Source organism: Narcine bancroftii, chromosome 6, assembly GCF_036971445.1.
Source record: "Narcine bancroftii isolate sNarBan1 chromosome 6, sNarBan1.hap1, whole genome shotgun sequence".
Classification (NCBI taxonomy): Eukaryota; Metazoa; Chordata; class Chondrichthyes; order Torpediniformes; family Narcinidae; genus Narcine; species Narcine bancroftii.
In genome coordinates, this window is record NC_091474.1 from 4,440,347 (window position 1) to 4,458,109 (window position 17,763).

Consider the following 17,763-nt stretch of genomic DNA (forward strand, 5'->3'; position numbering starts at 1 on the left):
AAGAGTGGTCCCAGCACAGACCCTTGAGGCACACCACTAGACACGGACATCCAGTCATAGAAGCAATAATCCACTGGCACTGCTTGACTTCTCCCATTTTAATCTGTTGAGGTTCCATGATCTTACTATTTGTTTGCATTAATTCCATGGACTCTGTGCCAATTTCCTGAGTAAATACAGAAGCAAAAAAAAACACAAGATCTCCCACATCTCTTATGTTCCTTATATCTGCTATACACTTCTTAAACAGATCCCCAATATCTCTTGAAAACCAAGGAACCTTATGCCTGATAACTTTGTCTTTAATCCAGACAGGAACATACAACTCTATTCTCAAAATGTCACCTTTGAAGGCCTTCCATTTACCGAGCACATCCTTGTCAGAAAACAACCTAGCCCAATACATGCTTTTATAGATCCTTTCTCATTTCCTCAAAATTGTCTTTTCTCCAAATTAAAATTTATATTATCATTTTGACTTGGAATTTATGTCTATGAAAATGTAGAAGCAATTGAGGTTTTGCTTTGCTTGCCTATTTGTTGGTAAGTCAATGAACCTGTAAAAACAATTTTTAAAAGGTAGAAAATGGTCGAGAGCCTGGTAATCCATAAACCAGTAACATTCGATCAATCCATTTTCAGCGATTAGTTTTTAGTTGATGGCAAATTTGGTCATAACATTGTTGCAAATGTGTACAAGCATTGACACACTAACTTTAATACTAAATTTAATATCAACAATATAGTGTATTATGCAAGTATCATTGCGCAAGCGAGCTTGATAATGAGATGATGTGAATCATGAAGTGTTATATGCAAATGAAAATTTTGTAGCTTAACAATGCAGGGAAGCAAAGATCATTTTAATAATAATCCATTGTCATGGCAATTGAATGAAAGGATGCATAGTTACTGTGAATCTGCTCGAATATGTCAAGGACTTGGTAAACAATCAAGAATTTCAGTTGCACTTTCTCATCAATGAAGGATCTTTTTCCTTCTGCAAATTTTATGTTAATTTTAGGACCTTCAAGCTAGGGATTTACAATTGCTCTTTCTGTGCTTTAGTTGTGGAAGAGCTCATTAATGCATTTTTGCCATAAATTCTTTTTAACTTTCTTCTTGTTCGCAGGGGATTCTGCTCAGCTCAGTTTGCGAATCGGATTCCTGATCGCCAGTGTTTATGACATTCCAATCATAATCACAGATTCTGGTAACCCTCCACTATCAAGCACCGCTGTGATTAAAGTGAAAGTCTGCCCTTGTGATGAGCATGGGGATTGTACAGCCGTTGGTGCTATTGCAGCCGCCGGATTGGGCACAGGAGCCATTATTGCAATCCTGCTGTGCATTATCATTTTGTTAAGTAAGTAATGAAGATAGAATTAACAGTGGGTAAAGTCACGTTGGATCATGCTAATGATGTAATGACGTGCTTGCTCCTTCAGTTCTCGTCTTGCTATTTGTGATGTGGATGAAGCGTAGAGATAAAGAACGGCAAACGAAACAACTACTGATTGATCCAGAGGACGATGTCAGGGACAACATTCTTAAATATGATGAGGAGGGCGGTGGCGAAGAAGATCAGGTAAGACGACCATTTAGCATAAATCTGTCGAGTTGTGAACTAGACACTTGAAATATATTCTTGGACAAACTGGTGTTGACAAAAATTCAGTCAAATGGGCCTTTAAAAGAACACTACTTAAGATCAGTATTGGAGAAGTTCAGAAGTCAAAACGACCAACATATCATGTGTTGCAGTCTCACCCGTGATACGTGCAATTTTATTTTCTCGACTTCCATTGCTTTTGTTTAAAGATCTGCTGAAATGAAAAGTTTACTGAAGTAAACGATTGTGCATTGTTCAGGGAATCACCTACATTTGACCTTTTCAATAGTGTTAGTGAAGCAGAAGTGGTGTATATTTAAACCGACTTAAAACTAAAGCAACAGAGCACTACATTTCTGAAAGGATTCTGCAATAGTATTATCACAAATGAGAGGTCATGAGGTTGAACTATACTCACTGCCCCAGATGTTGTGGGGAAAATACCAGGTCAGTGCCAGCGATTTAGGGATTCTTAGATTTGCTTTTGCACAGGAAGAAGTGTTGGACTTCTTACAGCATGACCCTGTATTTTTCCAGCTGTTTTCCAAACTTGGCGTCCACTGATGGAGTCAACTCCCATACTTAGAATAGAGAATCCACTCAATCGGTTTGCAGCAGGTTAGATCTAGTGTAGCAACTGCAAATGAATGGAGGGGAATGACTCCAAGGGACAAAAGCAGGTTTGAGTTACCTTTCAATTGTAAGCTACTTTAATTTAGGTAACAGTTATCGACTGTTTTTAAGTGCGGCTGTGTTTTAGTTTTATTTTCCCCTTAATTTTTAATAGCTCTTTTCTAAATTTGTCCAAATGCCAGAAGCAGTTGGTGCTTCAGCAATTTTGACGACCCATGAGCTATTGCAATGCAATGGAATGCTGAGTTTTTCCAGCAAGTCCATGGTGCACTTTTCCAGCAAGCACGGAAAGAGATTTACACACTGGAAGCCCTGTTGTGGCACACAGCCTCACTTGGAATGGGCTTTGCTCATGAAGTTAGGCTGGGAGATCCACACAAAACAAATTTAATTGTTCTGTGTTGGTTAGTAGCAAGCATTGACCACAAGTTCTGTAGTTTTGGCAGATCGTACTGAAAATTGTTCTTTATATTTTTGAATGTGTGATGAGATTAATAATTTCTGCAATATTTTTAAAGTATCCAAGAAAAATAACATTTTCCCTATATAACTTCCATGCAGAATAGTTAAAGTGAACTGGAGATGCAATAGGACAGTGAAATTCTCTTAAAATTATAATTGATCTTCCATTTGTTGATCCTCGCTTGTAAAGTTGAGTATTTTCCTTTCTAAGGAAAGGAAAGCTGCTGCAAAACAACAAATTTCATGACGAGAAATTTTGAATCTGATTCTGGCAGAACATTAGTGCAATGTAATTCTTCCTTCATTACAAAACAGTTAATTTTGTGGATTCCCTCTAATAGTAATTTGGAGTAATTTCAAGTTCTTGTCCTTAAGATGTTCAATCTAGCAACATGTCATGTGTCAAAAGAAACAATATTTTTGCTTCATTTTTCACTTTCATCAGGGGTGGGAGGGAAGGGGGAAAATATCTTGCATCAATATCACTACCTACATATGTTACCACTGTTAAAGTCAAATTTTAATTGTCTGAGAGGATGAGCAAATGTAGGTTCTTGGGAGTCACTATCTCGGAAGATCTTTCCTGGAACCAACACACCAATGGCATCATGAAGAAAGCCTCTACTTCCTCAGGAGTTTGTGGAGGAGCTAGTGGAGTTGTTCAAGTGAACCTGTACGGACTTGAAGGGCCAACGTGGCCTGTTTCCGTGCTGTAAACGGTTATAAAGTAGACGTCATGTGTAACAATTGTTTGCATTTCCTCCAGCCATTGTTCATAATTGCTACTATTGGATTATGTCAGTCCGTCATATTTTTTTAAATGGGCAATAAGTAAGAATGCACAATAAAGGTGAATAGTTTCTCTCCTCATCATCATTCAGGTGCCTTGCTGTTGGGCGGGGGCGATCGTGCCTCTTCCTCCATCACGATCTCTGACCCTCTTAGTTGCAGTTGTTGCCTTCTCCCCGTTCTCCTTCGGTGAAGGCTCCATCTTTGAGCTGAGTTTCCTCGTAAATTTAAAAGCCATTAGATAATGAATAGATCATGGATGTTAAACCTCCAGTATCCACCATGGTAAATGCCTGATAAGTGAATTTTCCAGTTGCTTGAGATTGTTTGTTGCTTGATTGGAAAACTAGCCACTAGGGGGTGCCAATTTTAAACTTTTGTATTTTTTACCTATTTATTTTTTCATGAGTTTTTTTGCTGGTTGCTTGAATTCTGGATAATGGGGATTTTACTGTATTCAACGACCAATAAATATTTTGATATCTTATACTTGTTGCATGTGGCTTCTATCTAAAATACTCAATGGGACCTAAAACTAACCTGATCTTGCGACCAATGCTCTCACCAACTATGGAAATAAAGGACGGTTTATCTTATGATGCATAACGCATTGTCTTCATACATTGAGGTTGATCTCTTGATCTTTCAACCCTATCTCATTGCAACACCTAATATTTCCATCTGGGCACTCTCCAACCAGATGGCATTAACATCGGCCTCTCCATTAGAATACTTCCCTCTCCCTCTCTTCCCCATCTCTTGTCTCATTTTCTCCAGCTCTCCTCTCCATTCAGAGAGCTATCCCTTTCTGCCTATCACTTCTCAGCATTTTTTGTCTTATGCCCTCCCATCCATATTTACCTTTGTCATTAAGTTTAAATTTAGAGATACTGCATGATAATGAGACCTTTCAGCCCACAAGTCCGTGCCGCCCAATTTACACCCAATTAATCTATATCCAAGGTATGTTTCAAATGGCCAGAGGAAACTGGACCCCCCAGGAAAACCCACACAGACACAGGGAGAGCATACAAGCTCCTTACAGCTTGGGATTTGAACCCCCTTCCTGATTGCTGGTGCTGTGAGGGCATTGTGCTAACCGTTAACTATTTGCCCTTTTGCAAACACTCTAATTTCAATATTCATTGGAGGGATATAATGTTCTAATGAATTATACTAAATGCTTACCAACACAATCAATATTATACCATTGGGAGATATAATGTTCCAAATAGGATTTTTGTTTAACTGTTTATGTGGCCTAATGGCCACTTTGACAGATGAGTTACAGATAAGGTCTTGACCAATTGTAGCTGATACTAAAATAATTTCTGACCGTGGGCGGCACGGTTAGTGTAGCGGTTAACACCGCTACAGCGCCAGTAATTGGTTCCGGGGCTCACATTTCGCGCTGTCTATAAGGAGCTTGTACATTCTCCCCATGTCGGCTTAGGATTCCTCCCTCTGTTCATTTGTGTATAATTGGGCAGTGTGGGTCCTGTTACCATGCTGTATGTCTAAATTTTAAATTTTAGTTAAATTTACAATTTAAATTTAATTCTACTCTTATGCATTAACAAAGTATGCTTTGATTGCATATCTTAGATTAGCTCGTGCTTGACTACCACTCAAAATGCCAACAGATCTGGTGGTGATTTCTAAATCTAATGCAATGTAGAGATGGGGAACCTCTGGGGGGGCTAAAATGTGTATTTTCCAAAGGATGCCGATTTCTGGTATGAAATGGAATGAAAATTGTATTTAATTAATTAAACTTAATTCTTACATTTAGTTAAGCTTTCTGCTATAATTAAGAAGAATATTATTTGCTAAAGGAAGTCCTTGAGCAAACGGGGCATAGATTTGTTTACACAAAACATGCTATCAAATTATTTGGGGCAGTTAAAGGTCCCACAATTATGAATGGGATCAAGACAGAACAGTGAACCTGCAGAGAATGTAAAGAAAGCTGTGGAATGATTTGAATTATTCCAATTTAATTGTGAGAAACCCCATGGAAACAATTACTGTGGCCAACTCCCCCAACCTCCCTCCCCTACATCCCACCCAACTCATCCCTGATTTTCTACTCAGTTGCACAAAGTACATCGATGAATGAACATTTTTGGGAAACAGCAGGAAATCTGTGTGGATCCAGTGAAAAGCTCCACACTGATAGCACCAGAGACCGGGATTGCACCTAAATTGCTCGAGTCGTGAGGATGCTGCTTTACTTGCTCTGCCATTTTCTTGCTCTGTTGTTTGGAATAGTGTTGTAGTGAAGGACATAGAAGCAGATGACTTCCTGCAGTGAAGTTCCTTGTACGTTGTATTTCCAACCCAGATTATTAGATTTGACCTACATGAAGTGGGCCAAGTGTCCATTTGGGATCAATATTCATCACATTGTGGCATAAGATTAATTATAGACAGTCTTAAAGTGAAATCCAGATTAGAACTATTAAATTGGAGACCTTAACTTCAATGAGGTGAGAAGCAACCTGACTAGATTGGAGGGGAACTAAATATGGAGTTGAACAGGAAAATCTGCAGATGCTGAAATTAAGTTCAATACATAAACACAGTTGTTGGCAGAATCACAAACGACAATGAGCAAGCGTACAAGAGGGAGATAGATCAGCTCTTTGAGAGGTGTAACAACAACAATCTTGTTCTCAACATCAACAAAACCAAGGAGATGATTGTGGACTTCAGGAGGAAGTCAAGGGAACATGACCCAGTCGTCATCGAGGGCTCAGTAGTGGAGAGAGTCAAGAACTTCAAATTCCTGGGTGCCAACATCTTCAAGGATCTGTCCTGGAGCCTCCACATTGGTGCAATCACAAAGAAAGCTCACCAGTGACTATACCTGGTAAAGGATCCAAGGAGATTCAGTATGTCACTGAAGACTCTCGTAAACTTCTATAGGTATACAATGGAGAGCATTCTGGCTGGTTGAATCACTGCCTGGTATGGATGCACCAACTCTCAAGACAAGAATAAACTCCAGAGGGTTGTTAACTCAGCCTGCGACATCACAGGCACCAGACCACACCATTGAGAACATCTACAGGGAATGCTGCCATCAGAGAGCAGCAGCAAACATCAAAGATCAGATCACTGCTGCCATCAGAAAAGAGGTAGAGATGCCACAAGACTCGCACCACCAGGTTCAGGAACAGCTGCTCCCCCTCCAACATCAGACTCCTCAACAACAAACTCAGTCAGGGATTCATTTAAGGGCTCTTACTTGTGCACTTTATTGATTATTTTCTCTCTGTTTTCTTTCCATTTCTTTATTTGTTTACATCTGTATGTTGTATACAGTCTTTTTTTTTGCACTGCCAATAAATGGTAATTCTGTCTATCCTTCAGGAAAAAGAATCTCAGGGTTGTATGTGATGTCATGTATCAGACAATAAATCTGAAATCTGAATTTGAAAGAGGTTGTGAATTTCGTCTAAAAGAAAAAGGGATTATGTGAAAGGTTTAGGAAGCTAAAATCAGACAGGGTCTTTGAAGATTATAAAGATCACAGGAAACAATTCAAGCAGGGAATTAGGAAAGCCATGAAGTGTCCTGGGTGAGTAGGATTAAAAATAACCCCATGGCACTAGATATTTAAAAACAAAAAACTACATGTCTCTCCACCTCTCACACCTTTTGTCCGATACCCTTGGGCTCTTTCCCCACTTCTTTAACTTTTTTTTATCTTGGTTTTGTCATGTTGACTGGCTCATGAATGTTCTCTGACCCGGTGAGTTCCTCACTGTTTTTCTTCATCCCTACTCCAATATTAATAATATCTTCTTTTTTTTTTCCAAAACCTATTTATGCTAAGCTTTTTTTTACAAATTTGTTGGAATTATATCAATATAAAATCCTGGTCTAAACAAAATATTAAAATATAATTTTTTTTTGTTTCTTCCCAATATGTCAAATGCTTATGCTTTAAAGGAGATTTATTTTTCACCAGTTTCTGTGCATTGTAGGATCATCAAGGAAATCTGTGAAATATCGAGTTTGACTAATTAGTAAAGCAGAGCGTGCTTGCATTATTTCTGGACATTTTAATGAACCAACTGATGTGAGTTCCTGCCGAAGATAATGAGAGCTTGATGCAAGGTCATAGAAATATCATTTGTGGAATCATCTTGTACAATGACACCAAAACGTTGACAATGCACTGGCATGGACTGTTAAGTGACCCCATGTAATATTTTCACCATGCAAATGCTCGGCTGTGACCAACTCAAAAATAAAGGGTCTAACTGCCAACCGATTATTACATATAATACGCACGTTATATGTGGTTTTTTTTACAAACTGGGTAACCCCCTATGCATTATAAGTATGTGCACAGAATACAAGATTTTGTTTCACATGTTGAATCAACGCGCACAATTTATAGCGGGGGTAGGAAAGTAATAGCGGCAATGAAATACGCGTACAACTTTCAGATGAATGAGGGAATTGGGTACATATAAAATGACAAAATTCAAAATTTTGATCTTGGCAGTCTTGGGAATATCTCTTTGACCTGAGATTCATAGTATTCCGAAAAACAGGATATTCTGGCTAAGGCACTGCGCCTTATTAATGTTAATTGCCCAGACTTGTCCCCTAAGGAGGAGACTAACATATAAAGTACCTTTGAGGCAACTTTAGGATGATTCTGCCCTATGGCAGTTTAATCATTCTCATTACATCAAATCAAACCATAAATCTCTCAATTGCACACTTTTTAACAAGATAGGGTTTCTTTTAAAGAAGTATTTTTAAATCAGAATTAAAATCCTGCTTAATTCTGAAGCTTGTCTTCGATCTATTTAATTGATTCCTTCTATCCTTGCAAGTAACCACTGCATCTCTTTTCTCCAAAGCTTATTAATGAGTTGCAGGAGGATATCATCTATATAATGGGTGATTGACACTTCTGGGGGAAGTTGAATGGGTTGTAAATTGCAAGAGATTAACTGTGGCAGATACTGGGACTATGGAATGAGTTTTGTCTCTGTCCCAAGTCAATGCAACTTGGTCTTGTGAATTGGAATGTAGAACTCTACACCCACATAGTATATGTGCGTGTGTGCTATACAAGAATATTTTTACATAGTTTAAGATTTTCCACACATTGTAAGCATGAAAATTTGTTACTTTCACAATTGACCATAAACTCAACTGGCCAGGCACATCCAAACTGTGGCCACGTGGTTACGTTATATCAAAAGGTAACAACTTTCTCAAAAGTTCAATTCAATTAAGTGACAACCAATTTTTTTTTTTAAAAGTATAAGGAAGGATCAAAAGAAAATTAGTTAGTTAATGACAATAATAATAGTGGCTATTTTCACAAGATCACAAGTTACAGGAGCAAAAGTAGGTCCATTGGCCCATCAAGTCTGCTCTGCCATTCTAATCATGAGCTGATCCATCCTTCCACTCCGCCCCTCTCCCTGACTTTCTCTCCATGACCTTTGATGCCCTGACTAATCAAATACCTGTCAATCACTGTCTTAAACTTGCTTCCACAGCCTCCTGTGGCAACAGGTTCAACCTACTCACGATCCTCTAACTAAAAAATGTTTCCACATCTCTTTTTAAAATTGATGGCCTTTGATCCTGAGGTTGTGCCCTCTTGTCCTAGACTCCCCTACCATGGGAAACATCCTTGCTACATCCACTCTGTCCAGGCCCTTCAGCATTCAGATTGCATCTAAAAGGTTCGCCCTCATCATTCTGTACTCCAACAAGTACAGTCTAAGCACTGGCAAATTTCATCATGTGCAAACTCTTTCATTCCTGGGATCATTGTAGGAAATCTTCTCCGAGACCTTTCCAACACCATCACGTCTTTTTTTCAAATGAGGTTCCTAAAACTACACAGTACTTCAAGTGAGGTCTCCCTAGTGCGTTATAGAGTCTATAGATACGAATGCCAACATTGCATTCACCATCTTCACCACCGACTCAATCTGGAGATTAAACTTTAGGGTATCCTGCATGAGGGATCCTAGGTCCCTTTGTATCTCTGACTAAATAAATGTCTGCCCATCTATGTCTTCTACCAAAGTGCATGAGATACATTTACCAACATTGAATTTCATCTGCCCCCTCTTTGCTCATTCTCCAAATCTATCCAAGTGTCTGCAGACTTTCAGTATCCTCAGCACCACCCACATCTGCAAATTTAACCACAAAGCCATCTATTCCAATATAAATCTATTTAACAACAATTTAACCCATGTTGCAGTGTTTATATTGGTTAATATTGTGCCCTAATTTTAATTCACTGCATCTACTAATGCCCAGTTTAACTTTGACCAGATCCACTCCACTCATCAGAACCTTGGTCCAAACATGGGTTGAAGAACTAAACAGTGTAGCTTGATTGATAAATGCTTGTTATGCAATGATTAACTATAATTTATTACATCAATTGTAACACCTGAAAAATTTAAAAAGTATGGTTTTCATGAATCAGACTTGTGTTTTAGATATGGTGATACGGTTGGAACGTTTTTTCATGCCATTTGGTCGTGTATACATATACAATCTTTTTGGAAGAAAATTCAATCATTTTTAGAATACCTGTATATTAAAATAGTTTTAGATCCAACAGTATTTTTATTGGGTACTTTGCAACCTCTGAAAGGCTTGGGATTAGATAAGTTCCAGCTTGCTTTTGTATATTTAGCTTCATCCGTAGCAAAAAAATGTATTGCTAGTACGTGGAAAGATACAAATATGATTGATATTAATAGATGGCATAATGAGATGAAATATTATTTAATAATGGAAAAAATTACATATGTTTCATGTGATAATTATCATTTTTTATTAATAAGTGGTCGTTATATTCAGAATATTTACATTTCAATTTACATTGATTAGATTTTAATATGTATATTTAATTTTTCTAATTTTTTTTCTTTTTTCTTTCTTTATGGCTCTCTTTAGGAGGGTTGGCTGCAGGGGGGAGGTTCTTTTCTTTTCTCATTTTTTATATATATATAAAAATAACGTTCATGTTTATGGTTAATTGTTGTATATGTCATATTATTTGGTTTTTTTGAACGAATAAATAAAGTTTTTTTTTTAAAAAAGGAACTAAACTCCTGAGATGAGATAGGAGAGGTAGCTCTGAATGATTAGAGTATCAAAGAACCCTGGTGAAACTACAGTCAATGGGTGTCATCTCATACCAAAGGAGATGATTGTGCTTGTTGGAGGTCAGCTGTACCAACCCCACGATATACTGGCAGGGGTTTGTTCAGGCACTGGGCTTAGCTCTATCAACTTCAGCTACTTAGTAAAATCAAAAGTGTTGATGGCATGATCATTCTATTTAGAACTCCTTGGCAAATTAAGTAATCACTCCTGCATATAGCAAGACCTTGTCAACCTTTAGGCATGGGCTGAAAAGTGATAATTAACAATTGCACCATAATGTGCCCAAAATGACACGTCCTGTAAGGCAAAAACTAACCATCTGTCTTGATATTCAATAGCATTACCATCGCCAAGTTCCCCATTGTCACCATTCTTCCAGAAACTCATTAGACGGGAATTGAGTAAGATTGATTGAGTGGTGTTTATGGGGGAGTTGACTGTGGATAGACAATGGAAAGCATTCACAGGTCTAATGGAGAAATTGCAAAAATCATTTATACCGGTTTGGCATAAAAATAAACCAAAAAAGGTGACTCAACCGTGGATAACGAGGGAAATTAGAGACAGCATTAGGTCCAAAGAGAGAGCATATCAATTGGCCAAAAAAGTACCACAACCGAAGACTGGGAGCAGTTCAAGATGCACCAAAGGAGGACAAAGGGATTAATCAAGAGAGCAAAAATAAATTACGAAAGTAAGCTTGCGGCAAATATAAAAACCGACTGCAAAAGCTTTTATAAATATGTCAAGAGGAAAAGATTGGTGAAATCCAGAGTAGGTCCCTTGCAGTCGGAATCAGGGGAATATATAATGGGGAATAAGGAAATGGCAGACCAATTAAATTCTTACTTTAGTTCTGTTTTCACAAGAGAGGATACGAATAACCTCCCAAGGATGTTGGTAAACATAGAGACTAATGCAAGGGAGGAACTGAAAGCAATCAGTATCTCTAAGGACATGGTCTTGGGGAAATTGATGGGACAGAAGGGCCTGATAATCTACATCCTAGGGTACTTAAGGAAGTGGCCATTCAGATAGCAGATGCTTTAAGAATTATTTTCCAGAACTTGATAGACTCAGGATCAGTACCCATGGATTGAAGGGTAGCTAATGTTACCCCACTATTTAAAAAGGTGGGTAGAGAAAAAGTGGGGAATTATAGGCCGGTGAGCCTTACATCAGTAGTGGGCAAAATGATGGAATCCATTATTAAGGATGTAATAGCAGAGCATATGACTAGCAGAGAAGGGATCAGACGGAGTCAACGTGGAATTGTAAAACGTGCTTGACAAATCTATTGGAATTCTTTGAGATGGTGACAAGTAAAATAGATGGGGGAGAGCCAGTGGATGTGGTGTACCTGGACTTCCAAAAGTCCTTCGATAAGGTCCCGCATAAATGACTGGCTTCCAAAATCAAGGCTCATGAGATTGGGGGCAAAGTATTGATGTGGATTGAGAACTGGCTGGCAGGTAGATGACAGAGAGTTGGGATAAATGGCTCGTTTTCTGTGTGGCATGCAGTGACCAGTGGGGTGCCACAGGGATCTGTACTGGGACCCCAGCTGTTCACAATTTACATTAATGATCTGGATGAGGGGATTGGATGTAATATCTCCAAATTTGCAGATGACACTAAGCTAGGAGGGGTTGTGTGCATGGAAGAGGGGTCAGGAAGCTCCAGTGTGATTTGGATAAATTGAGGGACTGGGCAGATACATGGCAAATGCACTACAATGTGGATAAATGTGAGGTTATCCACTTTGGTAATACAAACCGGAGGGCAGATTACTATTTGAATGGCAATAGATTAAGAGATGGGGAATTGCAGAGAGACCTAGGGGTACTTGTACATCAGTCTCTGAAGGCGAGCATGCAGGTACAGCAGGCAGTTAAAAAGGCAAATGGTATGTTGGCCTTCATATCAAGAGGGTTTGAGTCTAGGAACAAGGATACCTTACTGCAGCTGTACAGGGCCTTGGTGAGACCCCACCTAGAGTATTGTGTGCAGTTTTGGTCACCTTATCTAAGGAAGGATGTTCTTGCAATGGAGGGAGTGCAGAGGCGATTCACCAGGCTGATACCTGGAATGGCAGGAATGACTTTTGAGGAAAGATTGCGCAAATTGGGATTGTACTCGCTGGAGTTTAGAAGATTGAGAGGGGATCTCATAGAGACCTATAAAATTCTGGCAGGACTGGACAGAATGGATGCAGATGGGACGTTTCCAATGATGGGAAAATCCAGAACCCGGGGCCATGGTTTGAGGATAATAGGCAAACCATTTAGGACCGAGATGAGGAGGAATTACTTTACCCAGAGGGTGGTGAATCTGTGGAATTCATTGCCACAGAGGGCAGTAGAGGCAGGTTCATTAAATCTATTTAAGAGGGAATTAGATCTATTTCTTCAGTATAAGGGTATTAAAGGTTACGGAGAGAAGGCGGGGACGGGGTACTGAACTTTAAGATCAGCCATGATCTCGTTGAATGGCGGAGCAGGCTCGAAGGGTCGAATGACCTACTCCTGCTCCTATCTTCTATGTTTCTACGTTTCTATGTTTAAGAACAGGCAGAGTATCCTGAAATGACTGAATCTCTTGCTGACACTCCAAATCTTTGCAGCATCTGCAAGATCCCCTTCAGGAATGGCATACTCTCCACTTCCTTGCATGAGTCAGCTCCAATTGCACTCAGGAAGTCAACATCAACCAAGGCCGTCAATTTGAAAGGCATCTCAGCCACCATTCGCAATAATCATTCTCTCCACCATCTACAGCATGTGACACCCACAAAGTACATTGCAATTATTGGCTATTCCATCAGCATCATCCAAATCCTCGATATTTCCTGCAAAGAACGTAAAGGGTAGTTATCACATGGGAAGACCAGCAGATACTCAGTTGCTCTTCAACTAATACACTATCCTGACAAGAAATGTGTCATTATTCCTTCATTGTGGCTTGGCCTAATTCCTGGCTTTCCCCCCTGCCCAAAAGTAAGGTGGGTGTGTTTTCACCAGAATGACTGCACAAGTTCAGGATGGTGGCTGACCATTGCATTCTCAAGGGTGTTTAGGTATACGCAATAAATGCTGGCCTCGCAAGTGCCACGTGTTGTAAATTAATAATCTGTTTAAATGCAGTACTGCACACAACAAACTAAACCAGGCAATGGCTTTGTCTTTATTAGTACAATACATAATAGAAACGCTTTACACAAATATTCATTAAATCCTTAATTGCTTAATTCTTTTGACGAGCTTCAAAATACTAAATCTATTGATTATAATCAAATATTACCCACTCAAGATAAATTTGTCCAATGTAAATCACACTATATGATGAGTTCTTTTTCTGTAATCAATGTTTTCCAGAGATATTGCCACTGATCATCACATAAGACGTCTTTTTACACAGTTTGTATAAACTTTCTGGATATTACTTTCATGTTAGAATCAATCGTATGGCCACAAGATTTATTCAGTAAAATCCCCATAATCCGGCACCTCTGGGGATCGCAGATGTCGAATATGTGAACTTTCTGGTTGACTGATACTTGCTCTTGCAATGCTTAACTAATACCTGCATTAAGAAGACACTGTTTAAAAGACAAAGATGGTGCAAAATGCAAAGTAATATGAAAAAAAATCAGTGTTGTTGTCTTTAATTATGTAAAGTACGCTTTAATTAAATAATTGCCATAAATTCCAAAATTAAAATTTGAGTCCCAGTCACTGTTACGGGATTGCACTATCCCCTACGCTAACTGTGCCACCAACATAATTAACTCCCTCCCCAAGTTTACAGATAAAGCCTTATGAATATATTTAATACTAAAAAAAAAGACACTTACTAGGCAGGGATGGGGAGACATTTTGGGACAGTCGCCCCAACAGCAAGTGGCATCGACCGGCATTTCATTCTGGTGTCCGGGCCAGGCCCTCGGTGCCCTTCCTCGCACTGACAACCCGGTTCACCTCCACACAAATGTCCCAGCCATGCCCTTGGTGTACCTTCCTCTCGCTGAAAACTTGGCTCACCTCCATGCTAGTGGTGGCAACGAAAATAATGCCCGCACATTGAGGGGCAATGCCCAGTCAGCAGGATTAACCTGTGCGTGTCCAACAAAGCCTTAGCGCTCCCCCATGGGGTCCATCTGCCCAGTCTTATTGATTTGGATCTATTTATTTATTTATTTCCTTGGAATTTTTTTTTGGGGGGGGGGGGGCAATTGTTTTGAGTTTCCGGTAGATTGAAGGTCGGACAATGGGGATTTTACTGTCTTTGTTTCATTTTGCATATTATTACAGGATCTCATAATTGCTTTAGCCACCTGGACAAAAATTATCAAAGTTTATTCTTGTTATGTAGCAGTGTCCCTGGTGAGTTTCTCAAAACTACCTCCTTATTTGAGTGTTGGGGATGGTAGATGAAAACAGAGCTGGAAAGCTGCTAATTACCAGAGCTGCATTCCCACACTGATGGCAGGAAATGTCAGCACCATGGCCTGACATCAAACCTTCCTTTTAACTTCAAACTGACTAAGTCTCCTTTCTGTTGTTTGCAGTTCTTCTAGTTAACTCTTTCTTATCTCGATACTCTCATCGGTTGTCGACACACAACATCATGGAAAATGATAAAAGTTACAAACGTGAGCGTTGCATTGAAGTGATGCATTCTTTTTGTTCTTTTACTTTCCAATTCAAGTGTAACGTTAGCATTATTCAATTTTATTGTCTGTACAAGTACAACCTGACGAAACAGGGTTCTCTGATCCTCGGTGGAAAGCACGCAGACATACAACCAGACAGACAGTACATATGCAGGGCAAGTATTTTTTCCACACAAATAAATAAATATTGCTTCGTGAATATGAGGGTCTCGGAGGGTTAGTGTGAGAGTTCCTTTAGTCGTTCAGCGTTTTCACTGCCCATGGGAAGAAGCTGTTCCTCAGCCTGGTAGTGTTGGCTCTGATCCTCTTGTATCACTTCCCCGGCAGGAGCAGCTGAAAGATGCTGTGGCAGGGTAGAGGGGTCATCACTGATTTTGCACCCCCTCTTCAGTCAATGATCAATGAGGGAGACTCCAGTCACTCTTATGGTCCCTGTGGATCGACTTCCAATCCATTTTTCTGCAGTAGTCGTACCATCATCGGCTAAGCATTTTGACAATATGTAGAGGGGAAATTCTCTCTGGCCAATGTTGTCACAAGTTATTTTAAAAGACTTTGGCTTCAAAACCAAACATGACTACTTTGCTAAAGCAATATGTACACTGCAAATGGTCGTTGCAGAGAGCAGTGACAGTGCGGAGTCAGACATATTTCCAACTTGCTTGCTGTGTACTTTGTGCTCCTGGTGCATTTGAATACTATTAGATGATGGCTTATTTTGAAAACAATCCAAAAACTTAATTAAACTTGGAAAGGATGGAAGAGAGAGCTGATCAGTCGGTAACAATATTAAACCATGTAAGTGCATTTTAGGTTGGGCAGTCTAATAAAGCAAATGGGAGGAAATTTACACCCCATCCATTTTCATTTTCTTTTAATTTATTTAACTTAACCAGTGAGAGAGTGATAATGTATCATGGTTTTCTGAAAGAAAAGACTGCTGATCATTTTTAACTAAAATTATGAAGTTCTAACAAAAATTTTGGAAATAAAAACAAAACTAGGTGGGATAAATTTTTGTTACTTAAGGTTGATAGTGTTTAAATTCAAATGGTCAACCAAAACAAAGAAAGATGAAAATTGTTTAGGTTCTGACAGCAACCTTCTGAGCTTTACTGGCGCGTTGGAGGATTCAAACGAATGGATTGGTGCATTGCTGCTCAATAAAGAGATGCATTGACTCTGTGGTCTGAGGCTGATATACCCTTCTACCAGCTTTGAGCCTATTAGCATTTGTTCAGAAGGGTAGTGAGAAATGGTTTCTAATTCGAGTTTTGTGGGAGCTTGTGAAAACCATGGAATATGCAAATAAAAATAACTTCTAACTGCCTTGATTGGTAAATTTGGGGGGTTTTTTCTGCCAGAGAATGATCAGAGCAGAGTATTTGTGATGACCTTGAATCTCAAGGTTGTATGTGATGTAATGTATGTAGTCTGACAGTAATATTCATAAGCTAACATCCTTGGAGAAATAGGATAACCTTTTTTCTCAAAAGATAAATGAGAGATTACAGATTTTTAAAAAATCTTTCATTGCAGATACAGAATATTCATAAAACTGCAGTAAATTGAAGAAATTATTCTGCAGAATATTAAGTAATATTTTCCAGGATATGCTTGGTTGATTTAACAAGACCTGTCATTTGCTGCTTCATTTGTGCTTTGAGAAAAATCCAGGCCATCACGGTTTTCTGGGGAAAAAGCTAACAATGGTCAAAATGCAAACAAGGACTGAAGTTTCCTTGTTGACAGAACCAGTAACTGTGAGCAAGGTATTTCTACCTGCTCTTTATAAATGCTTGAGATCTGGAGAAAACTAATCTTGAGAGCACTTGCAAGTGTGGAGACTACTGACAAATGCAATTTGAAACATGAGTGCCGACTAATTAGAGCAAACTGATCCAATGCTGCAGAAAAAATAATCAGTTAAACTTGCTTGAGGAACTGCATAGGTTGATGCAAATGAAGAGAGCAATGTTCATTTATTTTCATCCTAACACTTCAGGGAATCATTAATTGATTTATTTATTCAACTAATCATTCATTTGATCATCTGGTTTGATGATGGAACCTTTTTGTGCAAAACTTAATTCAGCAATTAGAATGAAACATTTTCTGTTATTGGACATGGGAAAATATAAGACATTGAACCAAAGGAGATGTTAGTAATGGAATCAGGGGGGGGAAAAAAAAGTTTAGTCAAAGAAATAGGGATTCAATAAACAGTTGTAAAACCAGTGAGTGATTATGTGGGGAAAGAGAAGTCATGGAAGGAAATTCCAGTGTTTGAGCCTAAGTACTGCCACGGGGAAGGGAAGGGTGATGTTCTGGGTTCAGAATTACAGAAAGGGGAGCTAAAATGTAGGAGGATGTTCCTTTGAAAGCAAGAAGCAGGAGACGTAGAAGTAGAAGATTTCAAGCC

At 39.0% G+C, this 17,763-nt stretch overlaps 1 protein-coding gene across 3 annotated transcripts in view; it reads left to right on the plus strand.

Annotated features, from left to right (window-relative positions):
• Positions 1-17,763, plus strand: part of LOC138735617 (cadherin-4-like) — a 564,345-nt gene that overhangs the window by 535,058 nt on the left and 11,524 nt on the right. For all 3 annotated transcript variants that reach the window (XM_069883687.1, XM_069883689.1, XM_069883688.1), the window contains 2 exons: positions 1,133-1,366; positions 1,449-1,588. In XM_069883687.1, coding sequence (XP_069739788.1) covers positions 1,133-1,366; positions 1,449-1,588 — 374 coding nt within the window. The remainder of the gene's footprint in view (positions 1-1,132; positions 1,367-1,448; positions 1,589-17,763) is intronic.